This window comes from Aotus nancymaae, unplaced genomic scaffold, assembly GCF_030222135.1.
Source record: "Aotus nancymaae isolate 86718 unplaced genomic scaffold, 86718_ANA_hifiasm-v0.15.2.pri h1tg000108l, whole genome shotgun sequence".
Lineage (NCBI taxonomy): Eukaryota > Metazoa > Chordata > Mammalia > Primates > Aotidae > Aotus > Aotus nancymaae.
This window is the reverse complement of record NW_026988523.1, coordinates 29,982,893-30,005,611: the sequence shown is the minus strand read 5'-3', so window position 1 is coordinate 30,005,611 and position 22,719 is coordinate 29,982,893. Positions and strand designations below refer to the sequence as shown.

Below are 22,719 nucleotides of genomic sequence, written 5' to 3'. Positions count from 1 at the left end.
TCGGGAGTTTAAGACCAGCCTGACCAACATGGTGAAACCTCGTCATTATAAAAAAATAATAATAATAAAATAAATCATTAATTTAAAAAAAAATACAAAACTAGCCAGGCACGGTGGTGGGCTCCTGTAATCCAAGCTACTTGGGAGGCTGAGGCAGGAGAATCACTTGAACCTGGGAGGCAAAGGTTGCAGTGAGCCAAGATTGTGCCATTGCACTCCAGCCTGGGCAACAAGAGTGAAACTCCATCTCAAAAAAAAAATCAACCTGTCCTCCAAAACAGATTTACCATTTTGCATTTCCATCAGTTCTACATTCTCACCAGCATTTAGTGTTGTGAGTCTTCTGGATTTCGGCCACTCTAATAGGTGTGTAGCAGTATCTTTGTTTTAATTTGCATTTCTCTAACGACATATGACGTGGAGCATCTTTTCATTTGTTTATTTGCCATCTCTTTTCTTGAAGATGTGTCTGTTAAGGTCTTTGACCCATTTTTTTTTTTTTTTTGAAACGGAGTCTGTCACCCAGGCTGGAGTGCAGTGGCATGATCTCAACTCACTGCAACGTCCACCTCCTGGGTTCAAGCAATTCTCCTGCCTGAACCTCTTGATCAGCTGGGATTACAGACATTTGCCACCATGCCCTGCTGAATTGTGTATTTTTAGTAGAGACAGTGTTTCGCCATGTTGGCCAGGCTGGTCTGCAACTCCCAACCTCACGTGATCTGCCTACCTCAGCCTGAAAAAGTGCTGGGATTACAGGTGTGAGCCGCTGCGACGGCCCCACTTTTTAATTGAGTTTTAGCAGTTCTTTGTATATTTTGGGTAAGTCTGTTATCAGATATATCGTTTGCAAATATTTTCTTCCAGTATGTGGCTTTTCATTTTTTCTTTTTTTGTGATGGAGTCTCTATTGCCCAGGCTCAAGTGCAGTGGTGCAATCTCCACTCACCGCAACCTCCGCCTCCCGGGATCAAGCAATACTGCCTGAGTAGCTGGGATTACAAGCGCCGATCACGACACCCAGTGAATTTTCTGTATTTTTGGTAGAGACGGGGTTTCACCATGTTGGCCTGGCTGGTCTCAAACTCATGACCTTAAGTGATCTGTCTCAGCCTCCCGAAGTGCTGGGATTACAGGTGTGAGCCGCCATGCCCAGCCCTTCTTTTCATTTCCTTGACAGTGTCTTTTGGATAATTTGTCACCTTAATTAAGTCCAGCTTATAAATTATCTCATTCATAGATCATGCCTTTGGTGGTGTTTCTAAAAAGTCAAGGCCAATCCCGAGGTCATGTACATTTTCTGTTATCTGCTAGGTGCTTTACAGCTTTGCATTTTATATTTAGGTCTGTGATCTATTTTGAGTTAATCTCTGTGTCTAGATTCACGTTTTTGCACGTCAATGTCCAGTTGTTCCAGCATCATTTTTTAAAAAACATTATCACTCTTCTATTATATTGCTTTGTTCCTTTGTCACAGAGCAGTTGACTATATTTATGTGAATCTACCTCTAGGCTCTCTATCCTGTTCCATTGATCTATTCTTTCACCAATATTATACCACAAGCGGGGCATGGTGGCTCATGCCTGTAATCCCAGCACTTTGGAAGCCCAAGGCTGGTGGATAACCTGAGGTCTGGATTTCAATACCAGCCTGACCAACATGGTGAAACCCCGTCTCTACTAAAAATACAAAATTAGCCAGGTGTGGTGGCGTATGCCTGTAATCTCAGCTACACGGGAGGCTGAGGCAGGAGAGCCACTTGAACCCAGGAGGTGGAGGCTGCAGTAAGCTGAGATTGCGCCATTGCACCCCAGCCTGGGCAACAAGAGCAAAACTCTGTCTCAAAAAAAAAAAAAACAAAAAAAACTATACCACCTTCATTACTGTAGCTTTACAGTAAGTCTCAAAAGTTGAGTAGTGTCAGTCCTTCACCTCTCTACTGGATTTTTTCTTGAGACAGTGTCTCACTCTGTCCCCCAGGGTGGAGTACAATGGTAATTCCCAGGCCCAAGTGATCCTCCCAGCCTCCCAGGCAGCTGGAACCACAGGCACATGCCACCATACCCAGCTAGTTTTATTTTTAAATTTTTTGTAGGCCAGGTGCAGTGATTCATGCCTGTAATACCAGCACTTTGGGAGGCCAAGGCAAGATGACTTGAGCTCCAGAGTTGGGAGACCAGCCTGGGCAACAAAGCGATACCTCGTCTCTACAAAAAAGTTTAAAAACTAGCCAGGCATGGTGGCATATGCCTGTAGACTCAGCTATTCAGGAGGCTTAGAGGTGGGAGGATTGCTTGAGCCTAGGAAGTCGAGGCTGCAGTGAGCTGAGATCATGCCAATGCACTCCATCCTGGGCAACAAAGTGAGACCTTGTCTCAGAAAAAAAAATTTTTTTTAGAGATAGGATCTCCCTGTGTTGTCCAGGCTGGTCTCAATGATCTTCCACCCTTGGTCTCCCAAAGTGCTGAGATTACAGGCATGAGCCACCACACCCAGCTAGAACTGACATTTTAAAAATACTGTCTTCCTGCCATGCATGTGAAACACCATTGCATTTAGTTTTTTTTTCATTAGAATTTTGTAGTTTTCTTCATATAGATCTTACACATATTTGGATTTATCCTAAGTATTCCACTTCCTTTTGGTGCCAATGTAAATGGAATTGCTTTTAATTTCAAATTCCACTTGTTCATTACTGGTATAGCCAAAGGGTTTCTAAAACTCTTTCCAATAAAAAAATAAAATAAAGAAATAACTCTTTCCAAAACTAATAACTGTCATTAACTAAAGATATTAAAAAAGGATTGGAAATAGATTATGAAGTTCACAAAGTATTTTAAGTGATAACATCCCCAGGTAAGAACTATCCTGAGAATAACATTCATTTGAAAGAACTTATCTGTCCCTACCCCATTACTGTACAAATGAGGCAATATATACTTAGTGGCTGAGTTTGCGCTGTAGTCAAACAAACCTGGGTTCAAATTAAGCTCTACAACTTACTAAGTCATAACCTTGGGCAAATTATTTACTCGAAGCCTCAAATTCCTCACCTCTAAAATGCATATCTAAATTTGTTAGGAGAAATAAGGAGGTAATGCTTATTGAAAAAATTTACCACCACCTTGAGGCACAGAGAAATGAGTGATATGCTCAAGACAACCAAGGGTGAGTCTCATTATGGGTACTTAAAATAAACTATAGTGTATTATAATATGAATATTCCTTTTAGATCCTATGGAATGTATTCATTTTTGAAGTAGTATATAAATTATTTACACATGTACTTGTAACAAATCCTTTAACAAGGGGCGGGGCATGGTGACTCACACTTCTAATTCCAGCACTTTGGGAGGCTGAGACAGGTGGATCACCTGAGGTTGGGAGTTCAAGACCAGGCTGACCAACATGGGGAAACCCTGTCTCTATTAAAAATACAAAAAAATTAGCTGGGTGTGGTGGTGCAAGTCTGTAATCCCAGCTACTCAGGAGGCTGAGGCAGGAGAATTGCTTGAACCCGGGAGGCAGAGATTGCGGTGAGCTGAGATCGCACCATTGCCCTCCAGCCTGGGCAACAAGAGCGAAACTCCATTTCACACACACACAAAATCTTTACAAAACAGAAACACTCATTTTAATGACAATGATTTTTTTCCCTGGATTTGCTTAAATCAAGAAATTCTAAAATAGTTCAATTCTCTAGCTCCCAAGTTTCACAGATATAATTACCAGAGTAAGCACTCCAAATCTTCATTGCTGTGTCCTATCAAGCTAGAGTTATTTCAAAGATTTCATCCTTCACCGGGATCAGCAACCTCACTCATCTGGGTTAGTTTGCTTATCTCTAAAAAAGGAGAATCTTTTGAACTGGAGCATAAAAAATTAAAATTAAGAAGCAGAGAAGTTGCACTAGTTTTCCTCAAAGCCCTTTGCAGTCCCCTATCTCTTCCCATCTCCTTGACTGTAGTGCTCCCTAATACTAAAGTTGGAACTCTGACCAGGACCTGAAACATGGATTTTAAAAGAGGTTAATTTTATAACACAGAATGTTTTAACTTCTTGTCATATATCCATTCTCCAATACCAATTCATAGTATGCTCCACATAGCAAGAAGGTATGGGAGCTCTATTGACTTCTTTGTTTGATCCATTCCTACCACATGCAATATGAAACAGAAGGATACGTATGGTAAAAATTTTGGACTTCAATACTCACTAACTCAAATATTCCTAAAATAAAACCAGAAACATTAAATGCTGAAATAAAACCAACCACATGTAGTCGGATTCATAGATAGAAAAAAAATAAGAACTACACAATTTCTTTTAGAAGCAGATTTTTAAACTAGTAAAAGAGAAAAAATGGGCTAAATTCTTAAATCCTATTCCACTTCACAAACTGACTCATAGCATCCATCTTGGACTCTCCCTGTGTCCATTTCACTCACAACACACATTCCCACAAATGCATCCATTAGAGGAACTGATTTCCTGGAAAGACTATTTAGCCAAGTCTTGAGGTAATCTGTCTAACCTGGTGATTCTCTTGGTTAAGGCATGGACACTCATTTGTCCCTCCCTCCCTTACCCCTTTACACATCTTCCTGCTTCATTCTGCTCCAGGAAAACAGTATGATCATTCTAGTTCCAGGATGAAATCAGACATTTCCACTAGACTTCAAAAATACATATCCATTTATCCATCCATTCATCCATTTATAGATATAAGTAAATATCAATGACAAAAAATGTTTTTTGCTAGAAGTCTGGAAGAAGGATCACCTGAAGACCCAAACTCTAATACTTAGGAATGTGTGAAAAATATCACACCAAGTTTAAAAATAACTCTTTAATCATATGCACATATGGGGAATAAAGGGCAACACCAGGCTGACTGGGGAAGGGAGCAAGATATTCTCCCTTTGTCCCAATATCTGCTTGGCACAGTTCTGAGATCACACAAACAAGTGGGAGTAGGTTGGGAACAGAATAAGTGAGAGGACTGAAGAGACAAAGGCAAGGGGGGAGAGGCAAGGGCTTGCAGTAGTCTCAATCAGTGGACTCTAACACAGATTCACTCAGCGCAAGGTCCCAGTAGTGTTCAGCCCCATGCTTTTTGAAATGCTCACGAGCCATGTTCTCTGTAGGACACTGTTTAAACTTCATCTCTCCAAAGCTCCGGTCTTTGGCTGTACCCTAGGAAAGACATAAAATACTGCAATTTCTTATTTAAATCAGATATAATATTTTTTTATAAGAACTATAACATTTGTGAGCAATGTGCAAGCTGAACATGATTTTATGGTAAAAAAAATTGTGACCTCCATTTCCTTGGATATTTGCATGAGTTTTTATGAATTCATATGCATAAGGCATTTAGTTTTTTGAATGAAGTGAGGATGAGGAATTCTTCCCTCTGGTGCCTGGGTGGAACACCAAGACAGGAATAACTATGGGGGGTTGGATGAGATAAACTTATCTCCTACCAGGCCTTAAGGACTAAATTTAGGCCTTCAAAAAGACCCAAAGAACTATTTATACAAGCAGGAGGCTTTGAGGCCCAGCAACAAAGAACAATTGGGGGCGGGGAACAGAAGAGCAGGTAAGAGCAGAGAATTACAATAGAAAAAGACAGTACTGGGCAGAACGGGCATTCTTGCCAAAGGTACCAGCAGCAATGGCAGTTATAAAGCACTACCCACAAGAGGTTTTCAGGGAGTAGACACCAATAGGGAGGCTGGAGCAGAACTTGGCTTATTTCTGAACCTGAGAGAGAATTCCTGAAGACTAAAGTTCTAAAACATTAATACTGGTTCTCTAAGAAGCCAGGACTTCTTCAGTAAATACTCTTCAGAGACAAATAGAAGAAAATTTAAGAGATGAAGGGGCTAATATATGTGCAGGTAGGGCTGGGTAAAGTAGCTCATGCCTACAATCGCAGCCCTTTGGGAGGCTGAGGTGGGAGGATCACTCAAGGCTGAGTTCAAGACCAGCCAGGACAACACAGTGAGACACCATTTCTACAAAAAATAAAATAAAATAGACACAGTGGTGTGGACCTGAGGTCTCAGATACCTGAGAAGCTAAGGCCAGAAGACTGCTTGACCCTAGGAGTTCAAGGCTGTAGTGAGCTATGACTGTGCCACTGCACACCAGCCTGGGCAACAGGGCAAAACCCTGTCTCTTAAAAAACAAAACAAAACAAAAAATTAAAAAAAAAAACAAACAAACATGCAGGCGGGAACTTATAAAACAGAGAAACAAATATTATGGTTATTTTCATCTAATTTGTATACATAAATTGAAGAATCTGAGATAAGGCAGAAGGATACATGATAATTTTTTTTTTAATTTTTATTTTTTGATTGTTCCTTCAGAAGAAAAACTATTAATAGCAATTACCTACAAAGATTTGTCTGAAGAGATCAGAGAATAGGAAGAGACTTTTTCTTTTTTTTTTTTGAGACATAGTCTCACATTGTCACCCAGGCTGGATTGGAATGGCACAATCTTGGCTCACTGCAACCTCTGCCTCCCGAGTTCAAATGATTCTCCTGTCTCAGCCTCCCAAGTAGCTGGGATTACAGGCACCTACCACCATGCCCAGCTAAATTTTGTATTTTTAGTAGAGACGGGGTTTCACCATGTTGGCCAGGCTGGTCTTGAAGTCCTGACCTCATGATATGCCCACCTTGGCCTCCCAAAGTGATGGGAATAGAAGCGTAAGCTACGGGGCCCAGCCTAAGACTTTTTCTATTTTTTGTTAAGACAGGGTCTCTAGCTGGGCAAGGTGGCTCACACCGGTAATCCCAGCATTTTGGGAGGCTGAGGCAGGCAGATCACCTGAGGTCAGGAGTTTGAGACCAGCCTGGCCAACATGGTGAAACCTAGTCTCTACTAAAATTACAAAATTCAGCTGACCATGGTGGTGCACACCTATAGTCCCAGCTACTTGGGAGGCTGAGGCAGAATTGCTTGAACCCTGGAGGCGGAGGTAGAAGTGAGCTGAGATCGTGTCACTACACTCCAGCCTAGTGACAGAGTGAAACTCCATCTCAAAACAAAACAAAACCAAAGACAGGGTCTCACTCTGGTGCCCAGGCTGGAGTGCAGTGGCGCAATCAGAGCTCACTGCAGCCTCAAATTCCCAAGCTGAAGCAATCCTCCCACCTCAGCCTCTCAAGTAGCTGGGACTACAGGCACATGCCACCAGGCCTGGCTAATTATTATATTATTTGTAGTGACAGAGTTTCACCATGTTGCCCAGGCTGGTCTTGAACTCCTGAGCTCAAGCAGTCCATCCACCTCGTCCTCGCAAAGTGCTAGGATTACAGGTGTGAGCCGCTGTGCTGGGTTTCAGTAAGTACTCTGCTGTATAATTAGAATTTTTTTTTATCTTAATATTTACTACTTTTGTAATAATGTTTTTAAAAATAGAAGATAGGGGGCCGGGCACGGTGGCTCACGCCTGTAATCCCAGCACTTTGGGAGGCCGAGGCGGGTGGATCACGAGGTCAAGAGATCGAGACCATCCTGGTCAACATGGTGAAACCCCGTCTCTACTAAAAATACAAAAAAATTAGCTGGGCATGGTGGCGCGTGCCTGTAATCCCAGCTACTCGGGAGGCTGAGGCAGGAGAATTGCCTGAACCCAGGAGGCGGAGGTTGCAGTGAGCCGAGATCGCGCCATTGCACTCCAGCCTGGGTAACAAGAGCGAAACTCCGTCTCAAAAAAATAAATAAATAAATAAATAAATAAATAAATAAAATAAAAATAGAAGATATACAGCCAGGCGCAGTGGCTCATCCCTGTAATATCAGTAATTTGGGAGGCCTAGGCAGGAGGATCACTAGGTCAGGAGATCGAGACCATCTTGGCCAATATGGTGAAATCCCATTTCTACCAAAAATACAAAAATTAGCAGGGCATGGAGGTGTGTGCCTGTAGTCCCAGCTACTTGGGAGGCTGAGGCAGGAGAATCACTTGAACCTGAGAGGTGGAGGTTGTAGTGAGCTGAGATCGCGCCATTGCACTCCAACCTGGGCAACAAGAGCAAATCTCTTTCTCAAAAAAAAAAAAAAAAAAGAAGATATACATGTACTATACCTAAAAGCACACATGAAAACTTTAATATTGATTCTCTAAGAAGCCTTCAGGGGTTAAAGAACCAGATAACCATAAAAAAAATTCCACCTGAAGAGTGACTTAATCACATTTCATGAAGCACTATTACATAATTACCTAATTTGGTTCTCGAAAAAATTGACAATATAAAGAGTAAATAATAATGTCTACATTTTACAGATAAGGCAACAGAATTTGACATTGAGTGTCCTGCCCAGATTGCACAGCTAATAAGCAGCAATGCCCAGCCTCCTAACCTTATATTGAGTCTAGTACTTCCTTCTTTCCAAGTCTCATATTCATGATCGTGAAATAAATAATTTTCAGTAGAGAATTTGTATTCCTGCTACCAGCAGAACTGTCCACACACTTCCCCAGATAACATATACTAAATACCCTTCAATTTAACTAAAAAGATGATCAGGAAGAATTTGCTGACAACCATTTAAAAATGGATTCCAGGCCAGGTGCGGTGGCTCATGCCTGTGATCCCAGCACTTTGAGAGGCCAAGAGGGGTGGAACAAAAGGTCAGGAGTTTGAAACCAGCCTGGCCAACATGGTGAAACCCTGTCTCCACTAAAAATACAAAAATTAGCCAGGCATGGTGGCAGGCGCCTGTAATCCCAGCTACTAGGGAGGCCGAGGCAGGAGAATAGCTTGAAACCAGAAGGCGGAGGTTGCAGTGAGCTGAAATGGCACCACTGCACTTCAGCCTGGGCAACAAAAGCAAAACTCTGTTTTAAAAAATAAGTAAATAAATTCCAATGAGAAACATAAATTATTTAAGGAATTACTCACTGATTAGTTTTTATATTCCATTGCTCTAGTTAAATAGTATAAACAATCAGAGTTGGCTAACATTTTACAATGTTTTACAAAGGATCACTAACCTCCCAGACTAGTACACATTTGTTGGTTTTCTTCACAGCTTCCTCATCAGATTCCTCATCATCTGGAAGAAAAATCTTGTTATAGACTCAGACTTGAGATTCAGGTTCTAAACAAACAATATTCATATCTACCCAAACCCTAAAATATTGTCACCCTTTTTATGTGTTGAACCAAATGTTTTCTTTTCTGTTGCCCCTTATTTTTCCCAAATTACACTTGAAGCTCCAAGTGGGCAGGAATATTAATTGATACAATTAGCATTTACTGAGCACCTGTTATGAATCAAAAGCTGCACCAGGTACTGGGAATAAGAAAATAAAAAACAAGCAGTCAACATAAAAATTTGTCCTAAGCACTTTGGGAGGCAGGCTCAGATATCAACATTATATAGTACTCTCAAAAAACTTTCACCCAATGGAGGAGGAGGGCAGATATACCAAATCAAAATCATCAGCTGGGCGTGGTGGCTCACACCTGTTAAGTCTACCACTTTGGGAGGCCAAGGTGGGTAGATCACCTGAGGTCAAGAGTTCGAGATCAGCATGGCCAACATGGTGAAACTTCATCTCTACTAAAAATACAAAAATTAGGCTGGGCACGGCAGCTCACACTTGTAATCCCAGCACTTTGGGAGGCCGAGGTGGGTGGATCACAAGGTCAGTCGTTCAAGACCAGCCTGGCCAAGATGGTAAAACCTCATCTCTACTAAAAATACAAAAATTAGGCCAGGCACGGTGGCTCACGCCTGTAATCTCAGCACTTTGGGAGGCTAAGGCGGGCAGATCACGAGGTCAAGAGATAGAGACCATCCTGGCCAACGTGGTGAAACCCTGTCTCTACTAAAAATACAAAAATTAGCTGGGCGTGGTGGCACGCGCCTGTAGCCCCAGCTACTGGGGAGGCTGAGGTGGAAGGATTACTTGAACCTAGGAGGCAGAGGTTGCAGTGAGCTGAGACTGCACCACTGCGCTCCAGCCTGGTAACAAAGCAAGACTCCGTCTAAAAAAAAAAAAATACAAAAATTAGCCAGGCATGGTGGCAGGCGCCTATAATCCCAGCTACTAAGGAGACTGAGGTAGGAGACGGGGGATGGAGTTTGTAGTGAGCTGAGATCATGCCACTGTGCTCCAGCCTGGGTGACAGAATGAGACTCCATCTCAAAAAAGTAAAAATAAAAAATAAAAAAATTAGCCAGGCATGGTGGCAGGCGCCTGTAATCCCAGCATCTTGGGAGGCCAAGGTAGGAGAATCACTTGAAACTGGGAGGTAGAGGTTGCAGTCAGCCAAGACTGCATGATTGCACTACAGCCTGGGCAACAGAGCAAAAACTATGCCTCAAAAAAAAAAATTATCTTATGCACATGTGTAAAACAAAATAAAATATAAGTCAATTATATTACAAAAATGTACTTTAAATACTTCAAGGACAAAAAGTACAGGAAGGCTAAAGTTAGGTAAAGTTAACAAAAGTTAAGAAAAGCTCTCTGCAGATTTTTTTTATTTTTTATTCTCAGGTCTCCTAAGATGAACTCTGCAGATTTTATTTATTTAGTAATTTTTTTTTTTTGGTTTTCAGATGGAGTCTCACTGTCACCTAGGCTGGAATGCAATGACGTGGTCTCGCCTCACTGCAACCTCAGCAATCCTCCTCCTGCCTCAGCCTCCCAAGTAGCTGGGACTACAGGGGCCCGCCATCATGCCTGGTGAATTTTTGTGTTTTTACCAGAGACGGGGTTTCACCATGTTGGCCAGGCTGGTCACAAACTCCTGACCTCAAGTGATCTGCTCACCTCAGCCTCCCAAAGTGCTAGGATTACAGGCATGAGCCATTGCGCCTGGCCTTAAATGCATTTTTGACTTAACAATATATTCAACTTATCACAGGTTTATTAGAACTAACCTCATCATAAGGAGCATTTCTGTGTGTGTGTGTGTGTGTATGTGTGTAAGATAACAGGCAAAAGAAAAACTAGTTTTTTGATCAAAGCCATAGGTTTACTGAAACTAACCCCATCATAAGTTGAGGAGCATCTCCGCGTGTGTGTGTGTGTGTGTGTGTGTGTGTGTGTGTGTGTGTGTAAGATAACAGGCAAAAGAAAAAGTAGTTTTTTGATTAAAGCAGAGCTTTTTTGATCCAAGTCTTTTTTTTTTTTTTTTTTTTGCCTTCTGTCCTTAAAAAAAGTAAACATCAGGCTGGCTTGTATAAACAGTGGCTCATGCTTGTAATCCCAGCACTTTGGGAGGCTGAGGTGGGCGGATCACCTGAGGTCAGGAGTTTGAGACCAGTTTGGCCAATATGGAGAAACCCCATCTCTACTAAAAATACAAAATTAGCTGGGTGTGGTCATGCATGCCTGTAATCCCAGCTACTCAAGAGGCTGAGGCAGGAGAATTGCTCAAACTGGGGAGGCAGAGGTTGCGGTGAGCCGAGATTGCACCATTGTACTCCAGCCTGGGCAACATAGTGAAACCATCTCAAAAAAAAGAAAAAAAAAGATCAAATAATAATATAATACAGACACTGTACACATGAATGTATAGCTTACTTAATTTGCTTTTTCTTTGAGACTTCTGTCACCCAGGCAGGATTGCAGTGGCACGATCACAGCTTACTGCAGCCTCGACCTCCCCAAGCTCAAGTGATCCTCCCACCTCAGTTTCCTGAGTAGCTGGGAATACAGCTGTGTGCCTCCACACTCCGCAAATTTTTGTACTTTTTGTAGAGATGAGGTTTCACCATGCCCAGGCTGGTCTCAAACTCCTGGTCTCAAGCAATCTGCCTACCTCAGCCTCCCAAAGTGCTAGGATTACAGGCATGAGCCACCATGCCTAGCTGCTTGCTGAATTTTCAAATACTGAATAAATTCATGTAACCAGTACTCAGATTCAGGACAGACACAGAAACCAGCTGGTAGAAAAGCCTTAAATGATAGGCAAAAAAATAATTTTATCACTCATGCATATAATCATGTAGTAAACACTGTATGAATGTCTAGGAGGCTTAAAGTTTAAATGGGTTTTTCTAAATTTCCTGAACACTATTCTAGTGTTAGCAAGAGTGTCACAGGGAGAGAATAAGATGAACGGACAGATGCACCATCCCCGCCTCCCACAGCTCTCCCACTTAATCCCCTCTAACCCCCATTCACCATCTCCCTTCGTGTTAGATGTCTGTTCATCCCACTTTATCCGATGCAGCATAAGACGCTTAAATTTCTTCTGGGCCTTGGGGCCTGGAAACAGAGAAGAAGAATTTTGCCAGAACTGTGGAAGATGATGGGGCAGAAAGAACCTCTGAGCTCATCTAATGCTCAGACATTAATGTGGTAGTTGAACTAATCCCAAGCAACACATTTTAGGGCCTTCTACTCCAATGAACACAGAAGCAGAGACCTAGAATATTTTATCAGACATGACACTAAAATACTCTTTTTCTCCTTTCTCCCCACAATGCTAGTCACTCTAAGCCTAGGGTTGTCTGGGGGATAGTATCCCTCAAGTTTTTCAGACTCACCCCCTTCCACTACTACCACGTTGACATCCTTGTGCAGTACCACCACCCCTGTCAGGTACAGTTGCCCAGCATTGGCCTCAATCTTGAACTTCTTGGCTGGGTTGCTCAAATTTCGTACTCTGGAGAAGGGAAAGTTTAGTTATGTCTTCCATTTTAGTATCAGCAGCTGCCTGAATGGAGTGGCAAGTAAACAGATGAATCCAAAATGGTTTCCTCTCTATAAACAAAGACCTCTGGAGTAAACAAATAGATGAATGCTTAAAAGGTAGAGTTGATGAGTATAGAAACATTTCCACAATCTTGTATTTCTTCAAAGTCTAGGACTTTATACCATACAATAGCAGGTAACCAAAATTTACTCTAAGGATCACGGAGAGGTATTTACTATCATCCAAAAATATTTACAATCTCATTATTCTTGATAATATAAAGATCTACAAATTTTTTGTCTTCTAGATCCTTATAATATAGAATCACTCGGTTGGGCGCAGTGGCTCATGCCTGTAATCCCAGCACTTTGGGAGGCTGAGGTGGGCAGATCTCAAGGTCAGGAGTTTGAGACCAGTCTGGCCAATATGGTGAAACCCCATCTCTACTAAAAATACAAAAAATTAGCCGAGCGTGGGAGCACACGCCTATAATTCTAGCTGTTCGGGAGGCTGAGGCAGGAGAATCGCTTGAACCCAGGAGGCAGAGGTTACGGTGAGCCGAGACTGTGCTACTGCACTCCAATCTGGGCAACAAAGCAAGACTCTGTCTCAAAAAATAAAAATAAATAAATATATATACATATATGATCACTATATAGGCATGAAAATTTTCTAGAAGGATATGTGAAAAACTATTAATAGCAATTACCTAAAGATAGTGGTTCTAAGGGATCAGAGAATAGAAAGAGGACATTTTGAGTAAGTGTATTGTCAGATAATTTTTTCTAATCTTTTTTTTTTTTTTTTGAGACAAAGTCTCACTCTGTCGCCCAGGCTGGAGTACAGTGGCACAATCTCGGCTCACTGCAACCTCCGCCTTCTTGGTTCAAGCGATTCTCCTGCCTCAGCTTCCTGAGTAGCTGGCACTACAGGCACATGCCACCACATCTGACTTTTTTTTTTTTTTTTTTTCTTGAGACGGTGTTTTGCCCTGTTGCCAGGCAGGAGTACAGTGACTCGATCTTGGCTCACTGCCATCTCTGCCTCCCGGGTTCAAGCGATTCTCCTGCCTCAGCCTCCCAAGTAGCTGGGAATACAGGTGCACGCCACCATGCCCAGCTAATTTTTTGGATTTTGATAGAGATGGGGTTTCACCATGTTGGCCAGGATGGTCTCAATCTCTTGACCTCGTGATCCACCCACCTCGGCCTCCCAAAGTGCTGGGATTACAGGCATGAGCCACAGTGCCTGGCAATTTTTTAAAAATCTTAATAAGCATTCACTACTTTGTAATAACGTACCACTTTTATAATAAAGAACTAGTTAAGGCCAGGCGTGGTGGCTCACACCTGTAATCCAAGCACTTTGGAGGCCAAGGTGGGCAGATCACCTGAGGTTGGGAGTTCAAGACCAGCCTGACCAATATGGTGAAACCCTGTTTTTTTTTTTTTTTTTTTTTTAAAAAGAACTAGTTAATAGAAATAAACACATTTTAAAAATAGAAGATAGACAGCCAGACATGGTGGCTCATGCCTGTAATCCCAGCACTTCGGAAGGCCGAGGCAGGCGGATCTCAAGGTCAAGAAATCAAGACCATTCTAGCCAACAAGGTGAAACCCCAACTCTACTAAAAACACAAAAATTAGCCAGGCATGGTGGCACCCGTCTCTAGTCCCAGCTACTAGGGAGGCTAAGGCAGGAGAGGCAGAGGTTGCAGTCAGCCAAGATTGCACCACTGCACTCCAGCCTGGCGACAGAGTAAGACTCTGTCTCAAAAAACAAACAAACAAAAAAAAGAAGATACATGTGTACTCAACATAAAAGAATAACAACATTAAATCAACACAAAGGTAGAAAAATATTTACAGCATATAAAATGAATTTTGGAGTGAGGATGAAACCATTACAACAATACATCAGGGTAAGGATGTGACTATTGAGAAAAGAAATTTGTAATGCTTCCATGGATGCTGGAAGCAAACTCAGAGTAGTTAAAAAAAAAAAAAAAAGATGGAAAAAAAAAGAAATAGGATGATTATAGTTCTCAAAGGACATACAATCTTTAGTTCACATCTTGGCCTAAACAAATATATTGATTTGTTCATTTTTCAGAGCTAACATCCTGGTAAAAAAAATACTTGAGACGGAAGAATTGGATAACCATAAACGTAAGTCACTAACCCTCACTTTTATAAAAGATTTACTAGCTCTTGATCCAGACTAGGGTCATTAAAAGAGAGTAGGAACTGGTATCAGGTATGCTTTTAGGCCACAGTGATTCTGCCTCAAGCCCTTGGAAAATGTTTTAGTAATTCTAAGGGGAAGGCTGGCCCAGTATGGACACCTACCTATATACAGATATGTGTACCCCCTGTGAAATGTCTTCTTTAAGCTTTTTAATTTTCTTGACCTTTCTCTGTTCTGCTGTGAGTTTTCGGGCAGCGTTGGCCTCTTCATGCGCTCTGTCGTGACAGGAAGGACATCCACAAGTGAGAAAGGCATTGAAGATCAGAGGCAGGGCTGAGGGAAAGAGAGAGCAACGGAGGACTCTCCCCTCCCTCCAAATGTGGATCCCCCAGAAGAGTTTGGGAAAGGTACTTGCCCGGGGTTTCCACCCAATCCCATGGCACTTACTTCTGCCTTTTTGCCATCTGAGCTCTGACATGGGCTTCTACCTTCGTGGGGTCTTGAACAGCTTCTGTTCCTAATACTCGCATCAAATTAGAAATTCTCACTGCAGTGAAGAGAGGACAGCAATCAATCTTTGAAGTCACTTCTGCAGCTGGGTAACTTGTTATCTCTTCCATACCAATTCATATGATTTACCTATTTCAAATCTCTGCTCTAAACTCACTTCCTCCAATAACTCCTACCTTGACAATCCCACCCAATCACTTCAGCATTTGCAGAAGTTCACACAATTAAGTTGAAGAACTGGCATGCATTTATATTATCTGAAAATTTATGAAGGAACTTCATAAATGTGGAACTTAATTTCTTTCATATTTTTCACACTGATCACGGCATCTAGTAAAAGAGCTTATACATAACAGTTGCTCACTCAAAATATTGCTGAATGAGAATGTAACTACAGGGGCAAGTATTTTATCCTATACTTTCATTGTAAAAATTAAAACATTAAGAATTATGTACATAAAAATTCTACACAAATATTGCAACTACTATCTTAATGAATTTCAAGACCTGTATTCTTCCAAGAAAACCAGAGTGTTGTATAATCGGTATGCTTAAAAATAAGCCTTAAATGGCCTCTATAATGAATGTGCTGACCTATCTTAATATGAAAAGATGGTAGAAAACTTGGAGAAAAAAGACTCCAAGAATGATTCTTAGAAACAGAAATCACCCAAATATAGAGATGTTAAAGTTCCTCCAGAATTAAAGACATAAACTTGCCACCCTTTTTAGCAGCAGAGGCCACTAAGAAATGTACCTTTGGGTTCTGGAGGAGGCATCAGGCCCAGCCTGACTTTTTCTTGTAGTTCTTTCTGTGCTTCCCTCCTTGTTTGTCTCCGAAGTTTTTTCTGTTCCTTCTTGGTAAGATATACTCCCAGAGTAACTGGTGTATCATTGTCAACTGTCAGGCAGAAAAATTAGTATACCAAAGCAATAAGAATATATATACATATTTTTTTTTTCTTTTTGAGAAAGAGTCTCGCTCTGTCACCCAGGATGGAGTGCAATGGCATGATCTCAGCTCACTGCAGCCTCTGCCTCCCCGATTCAAGCGATTCTCCTGCCTCAGCCTCCTGTAGTACAAGTACACACCACCATGCCTTGCTAATGTTTGTATTTTAGTAGAGACGGGGTTTCACCATGTTGGCCAGGCACGAGCCGCTGAATCCAGCCAGCAATAAGAATATTAAAGAGACCAAGGTAAATATCAGTAACATTAAAAGAAACTTTAGGCTGGGCACAGTGGCTTATGCCTGTAATTCTAGCACTTTGGTAGGCCAAGGTGGGAGGATCACTTGAGCCCAAGAGTTCAACACCAGCCTGGACAACAAAGTGAGACCTGACTCTACTATAAACATTTTATGTAAAAAAAAAAAAAAAAAATTGAAACTTTAAATAGAGAATGAAGAAAACTCATTAATTAATAAGAGATCAGTAAGATTAAAATCAGTTCAGGCCAAGGCACTATGGCAACGTTCTTAAAAAAATTCTTATATTTCTTAAGTAGTGTTCTTAGTTGTTTTCCTTTAAGCTGTTAAATCCCTTCATCAAATGATACCTGGCAAATATAGGAAACAAAATTAGGGCCAAGTGCAGTGGCTCATGCCTGTAATCCCAACACTTTGGGAGGCCAAGGTGGGTGGATCACTTGAGGTCAGGAGTTTAAGACCAGCATGCCCAATATAGCAAAACCCGTCTCTACTAAAAATACAAAAATTAGCTGGGTGTGGTAGCAGGCACCTATAATCCCAGCTACTTGGTAGGCTGAGGCAGGAGAATCACTTAAACCCAGGGGGTGGAGGTTGCAGTGAGCCCAGACTGCACCACCATTACACTCCAGCCTGGGTGACAAGAGAGAAACTCCGTTTCAAAAAAAAAAAAAAATTAGGCTGGCCCTCAGTGGCTCATGCCTGCAATCCCAGCACTTTGGGAGGCCTAGGCAGGTGGATCACAAGGTCAGGAATTTGAGACCAGTCCAGCCAATATGATGAAACCCCGTTTCTACTAAAAATACAAAAATTAGCTAGGTATGATGACTCAAGCCTGTAGTACCAGCTACTCAGGAAGCTGAGGAAGAATAATTGCTGGACCTGGGAGACGGAGGTTGCAGTGAGCCAAGATTGCACCACTGCACTCCAGCCTGGGCGACAGAGCAAGATTCCATCACAAAAAATAAAAAAAAATTAAAAATAAAAAACTTAAAAATAAGTAAAACAAAATACAAAAACCCCACATTCTTCTTCTAATGATTCACACTGACAACAGCTAAGTAGAATCTAGTTAAGTAAATTTCAGTGACTATTACAAATTGTATTGTCTTTGTTTTTTTTTTTGAGACAGGATCTCTCTCTGTCACCCAAACTGGAGTGTAGAGGTGTGTTCACACCTTAATACAATCTCTACCTCCTAGGCTCAAGCAATCCACCCTGCATGAGCCTCCCAAGTAGCTAGGACTACACATGCATGCCACCATGCCAGCTCATTTTTTGTAGAGACAAGGATTTACCACTGGTCCTGGCCATAATTTATATTAAGATCTCAAACTACTTTTTAAACTTATTGAAAAATACTGTCAAGCAAATTTATCAATTAGGATATTTTCTCCTAGTTTATCCCAAGTGTTAAAATCACCTATGATTTGCCTAAGCCTTGAAGAATGCATTTCAGTTATTATCTCTACAAATGAGGAAATTCCCAGTATTCAAAGTGACATATCCATGGACAGGCATTCAGCTAGTTAAAAACACAGCCACAACTAAAACCTACCGTTTTTGACTAAGCCAAAAAACTTTGCTACAAAAAAGAAAAAAGGAAAACTGTCCACAGAGGAGGTCTACAGAAAAAAAAAAAATTAAAAAAAGAAAAAATAAACTAAAAAAAGAAGAGAAAAAAATGCTAAAGACAAAGAAAATAGATGGGCAGGAGTATAGTATGGTGTACAAGACTAGAGCTGGTATTAGCACTATGGCAAAAGCCCAATTTGTACTATACATCAGTGAGGTCATCTATAGATGAGATCTCAATGCTCTAGAGCTGCACTTTTCAATATAGTAGTCATTAGCCATATGAGCTATTTAAATTTAAATAGATTAAAACTGAATAAGGGCTGGTGCAGTGGCTCATGCTTGTAATCCCAACACTTTGGGAAGCCGAGGTGGAAGGATTGCTTAAGCCCAGGAATTCAAGACCAGTCTAGGCAAAATGGCAAAACCTGTCTCTCTACAAAAAACAGAAAAAAATTAGCTGGGCATGGTGGTATGTGCTTATAGTCCCAGCAATCCAGGAAGCTGAGTTGGGAGGATCACCTGGGCCTGGGAGGTTAAGGCTGCAGTGAGTCACTGCATTTCAGCCTGGGCTACAAGAGTGAGACCTTGTCTCAAAAATAAAAAATAAAAAATAAAAAATAATAATAAAATTAAAAATTCAGGCTAGATACAGTGGCTCACGCCTTTAATTCCAGCACTTTGGGAGGCTGAGGCAGGCGGATAACTTGAGGCCAGGAGTTCAACACCAGCCTGGCCAGTATGGGGGAAGCCCATCTCTACTAAAAATACAAAAATTAGCTGGGCATGGAGGTGTATGCCTATAATCCCAGCTACTCAGGAGGCAGAGGTTTCAGTGAGCCAAGATTACACCACTGCACTCCAGCGTGGGTGACAGAACAACATTCCATCTCAAAAAAAAAAAAAAATTAAAAATTCAATTCTTCAGTTGTATTGTGTAACTCAACACTCACATATGGGGGTGATCACTCTATGATTTTCCCCTATGCAAACATTAATAAATTTGTATGCCTCTTCTCCAACTAATGTGCCTTATGTGAATTAATTTTTCACTGAAACTTCATAGGGAAAAGGGAAAGTTTTTCCCTTGGCCCCTATAGTAGACACAAACTGTTTTTCCCCTATATTTCTTCCTATATTTCTTCACCAGTTTGTTAAATGTTTTTCAATGCTTTTTCAAAAAACACCCATTTCTACTCAATTCTGTCTTCCTGTGGCTTTTTTTTTTTTTTTTTGAGACTAATTGTTAAGACTAAGTCTCACTGTCATCCAGGCTGGAGTGCAGTGGCACAATCTCAGCTCACTGCAACATCCACCTCCCGAGTTAAAGTGATTCTCGTGCTGCAGCCTCCCAAGTAGCTGGGACTACAGGCATGTGCCACCACACCTGGCTAATTTTTGTATTTTTAGTAGAGACGGGGTTTCACCATGTCACCCAGGCAAGTTGCAAACTCCTGGGCTCATGGGCTCTGCCCAACTCAGCCTCCCAAAGTGCTGGGATTATAGGCGTGAGCCTCTGTGCCCAGCCTTCTGAGGCATTTTAATTCTTTTTTTTCCCACTATTTTTATTTTATTTATTTATTTATATTTTATTCTTAAGAGAAACAACTTTGGGCCAGGTGCGGTCGCTCACACCTGTAATCTCAGCACTTTGGGAGGCTGAGGCAGGCAGATCACCTGAGGTCGGGAGTTTGAGACCAGCCTGACCAACATGGAGAAACTCCGTCTCTACTAAAAATACAAAATTAGCCAGGTGTGGTGGTGCATGCCTGTAATCCCAGCTACTCGGGAGGCTGAGCCAGAATTGCCTAAACCTGGGAGGTGGAGGTTGCAGTGAGCCGAGATCGCATCATTGCACTCCAGCCTGGACAACAAGAGCAAAACTCCACCTCAAAAAAAAAAAAAAAAAAAAGAGAGAGAGAGAAGCAACTGTTTCCCAATTTCAACTTTGGGAAACTAACAAAAAGCCCTTTGGAGTTAGCATCCCTCACAGTGAGTAGGGGAGCATATTGCATCTAATAACACTCCACCCTAAAAGTTTAGCTCTTGCATTTGCATTTAGCTGTGGACGCTAGGACAACATGGTTCTATAAAAGAAGCAAGCTGAGGGCTGTCTCCTAGCAACAACCAAGGAACTGTAAATGTAAAGCTTCATGAAATTATTGGGGTTTTTTTTTTTTTGAGACAAGGTCTGGCACTATCACCCAGGCTGGAGTGCAGTGGCGCCATCTCAGCTTATTGCAGCCTCCACCTCCCAGGCTCAAGCCATCCTCCACACCTCAGCCGGGTAGCTGGGACTACAGATACATACCACCATGCCCAGCTGATTTTTGTACTTTTTGTCAAGACTCAGTTTTGCCATGTTGCCCAGGTCTCAAACTCCTAAGCTCAAGCAATCTGCCCACCTCAGCTTCCCAAAGTGCAGTGATTACAGGCGTGAACCACCATACCCAGCCAAATTTTTTTTTCCTTGAGATGGGTCTTACTATGTTGCCCAGGCTGGTCTTGAACTCTTGGCCTCAAGTAATCCTCCTGTCTCAGCCTTCCAAAGTGTTCGGATTAGAGGCATGAGTCACCATGCTCAGCTGTCTCATGAAATTCTAAGCACAGGAATCACAAGAATATGCACTTAAAATTTATGTTCACTGGTCAAACCACAAACTATTAACTGTCAGGAAAAAAAACTGAATTACAAAAAAGAATTACATATGAATACTGACTACTGTATTGAACAGCACAGACACAGAACATGTTTATCATATATAAACTTCCAGTGGATAATGCTGCTCTAGAGACTTGATTCAGTAATCTACACATTACCTGGAGGATTGAGCTGGGCTGGATGTTCAACAAGATTTGTGATTCCAAAATAATCTTCTCTCTTGGGATTTTCCTCTGTACTAAAATTGCAGGAAGAAAAGAAAACACAATATGTGGGTAGAGATGATTCTAAGAGAGGAGTCTCAGAAACACTGAAAAAACCTATTCTCCATAATGGGTTCTAGTGCTTGATATACCTAAAACAGCATTTACATACCTAAAATATATAATTATACATAGTCTTCGAGAGAACTGAGTCCCTCTACAGTTGAACACACTCTCCACAGCAGTCATTCCCAACCTTTTTTCTACCACACCACAGCTGGTAGATGCTATGTTCTCATTAGTGACAATAAGTCCCTGAGAAAGTGGCTGACAAAGAAATGGGCAAGGAAAGCCTAAGATAAAGTCTACTAAAGTCACGTATCAGAATGATGGAGCAGGGCTGGGCACAGTGGCTTATGCCTATAATCCCAGCGCTTTGAGAGACTGAGGCAGGCGGATCACCTGAGGTCAGGAATTTAAAACCAGCCTGGCCAAATAGCGAAACGCTGTTGTCTACTAAAAATATAAAAATTGGCTTGGTATGGTGGTATGTGTCTGTAGTCTCAGCTTATACTAAGGAGGCTGAGGGGGAAGAATCGCTTGAACCCAGGAGGCAGAGGTTGCAGTGAGCCAAGATCATGCCACTGCATTCCAGCCTGGGTGACAGAGCGAGACTCCCTCTCAAAAACAAGTAAACAAAACAAATACAGGAGCTTATGTACAGTTACTTATTTCTCTTGGATTTTAAAATTTTAATTAATGCATGAATACCATCCTTCCCACTAAAACCACAGCTTTACTAAAAGGTATTAGCTTGAATCTTAAACTCAGCTGATTAAAAACTGGTGTTTTGGTTTTTTTTTAGATGAAGTCTTACTCTTGTCACCCAGGCTGGAGTACAATGGCATGGCTCACTGCAATCTCCGACTCCCAGGTTCAAGTGATTCTCCCACCTCAGCCTCTGGGGTAGGCAGGACCACAGGTGTGTCCTACACCACGCCCAGCTAATTTTTGTATTTTTAGTAGAGAAGGGGTTTCACTATGTTGGCCAGGCTGATCTCAAACTCCTGACCACATGATCCACTCACCTGGGCCTCCCAAAGTGCTAAGATTACAGGCGTGAGCCACCGTGCCCAGCCTAAAAAACTATTTCTTAAAAAAGGTACTAAAACAAACTCACAGATCAAAGCCATTGGGGATTATGTAAGAGTCCCACCACTCAATTTCAGGGATATCTCCTTCCTTTAGCTCCTTCTTAGGAGCAATGAGGGCAAGCCTAGTCGAAGTATGGATGCCTGTTTTTCGAGCTGCTTGTGAAATCTCTGCCTGTAGCTTCTCCAGTTGAGCCTAAAAACAAAATAAACCAAGACAGAAAGATAAACTGGAGTCATAGAAAATAGAATTTGTAGAATCCCAAATTTTAAAACACTTCCTTGTTGAACTCTACACCTAATACAAAAAGTTCATAATTTCTGAAAGCTTAGAAAGGAGTTGTTCTGCTTTATTTTATCTTTTATTTAGCTCATGTACATAGAGCTCACCTTTACCCTCTCCCTTCACTCCACAGTATATGCCTGCAGTAAATATACAGAAATAGAATTTTATGAAAACCTCACTTTGAGAGGACAAAAAGAAGGCAAAGGTGATTCAATATATAATGAATTCAACTCTCTAGGTATATTGTCTGCAGTAA

The 22,719-nt window shown here is 41.6% G+C and overlaps 1 protein-coding gene across 3 annotated transcripts in view; it reads right to left on the bottom strand.

The window, feature by feature from the left end:
* Positions 1 to 4,802: 4,802 nt before the first annotated feature.
* PRPF3 (pre-mRNA processing factor 3) overlaps positions 4,803 to 22,719 on the bottom strand; it is a 33,954-nt gene continuing 16,037 nt past the window's right edge. For 2 of the 3 annotated variants that reach the window (XM_012462585.3, XM_064370710.1), the window contains 9 exons: positions 22,207 to 22,373; positions 20,982 to 21,061; positions 16,136 to 16,279; positions 15,316 to 15,415; positions 15,030 to 15,143; positions 12,533 to 12,651; positions 12,168 to 12,251; positions 9,018 to 9,079; positions 4,803 to 5,197 (listed from right to left, as the gene is read on the bottom strand). In XM_012462585.3, the coding sequence (XP_012318008.1) occupies positions 5,051 to 5,197; positions 9,018 to 9,079; positions 12,168 to 12,251; positions 12,533 to 12,651; positions 15,030 to 15,143; positions 15,316 to 15,415; positions 16,136 to 16,279; positions 20,982 to 21,061; positions 22,207 to 22,373 (1,017 nt within the window). In that variant the 3' untranslated portion in view covers positions 4,803 to 5,050. Of the gene's footprint in view, positions 5,198 to 9,017; positions 9,080 to 12,157; positions 12,252 to 12,532; positions 12,652 to 15,029; positions 15,144 to 15,315; positions 15,416 to 16,135; positions 16,280 to 20,981; positions 21,062 to 22,206; positions 22,374 to 22,719 lie in introns of all 3 variants that reach the window. The other variant, XR_001108987.3, reaches the window with a different exon arrangement.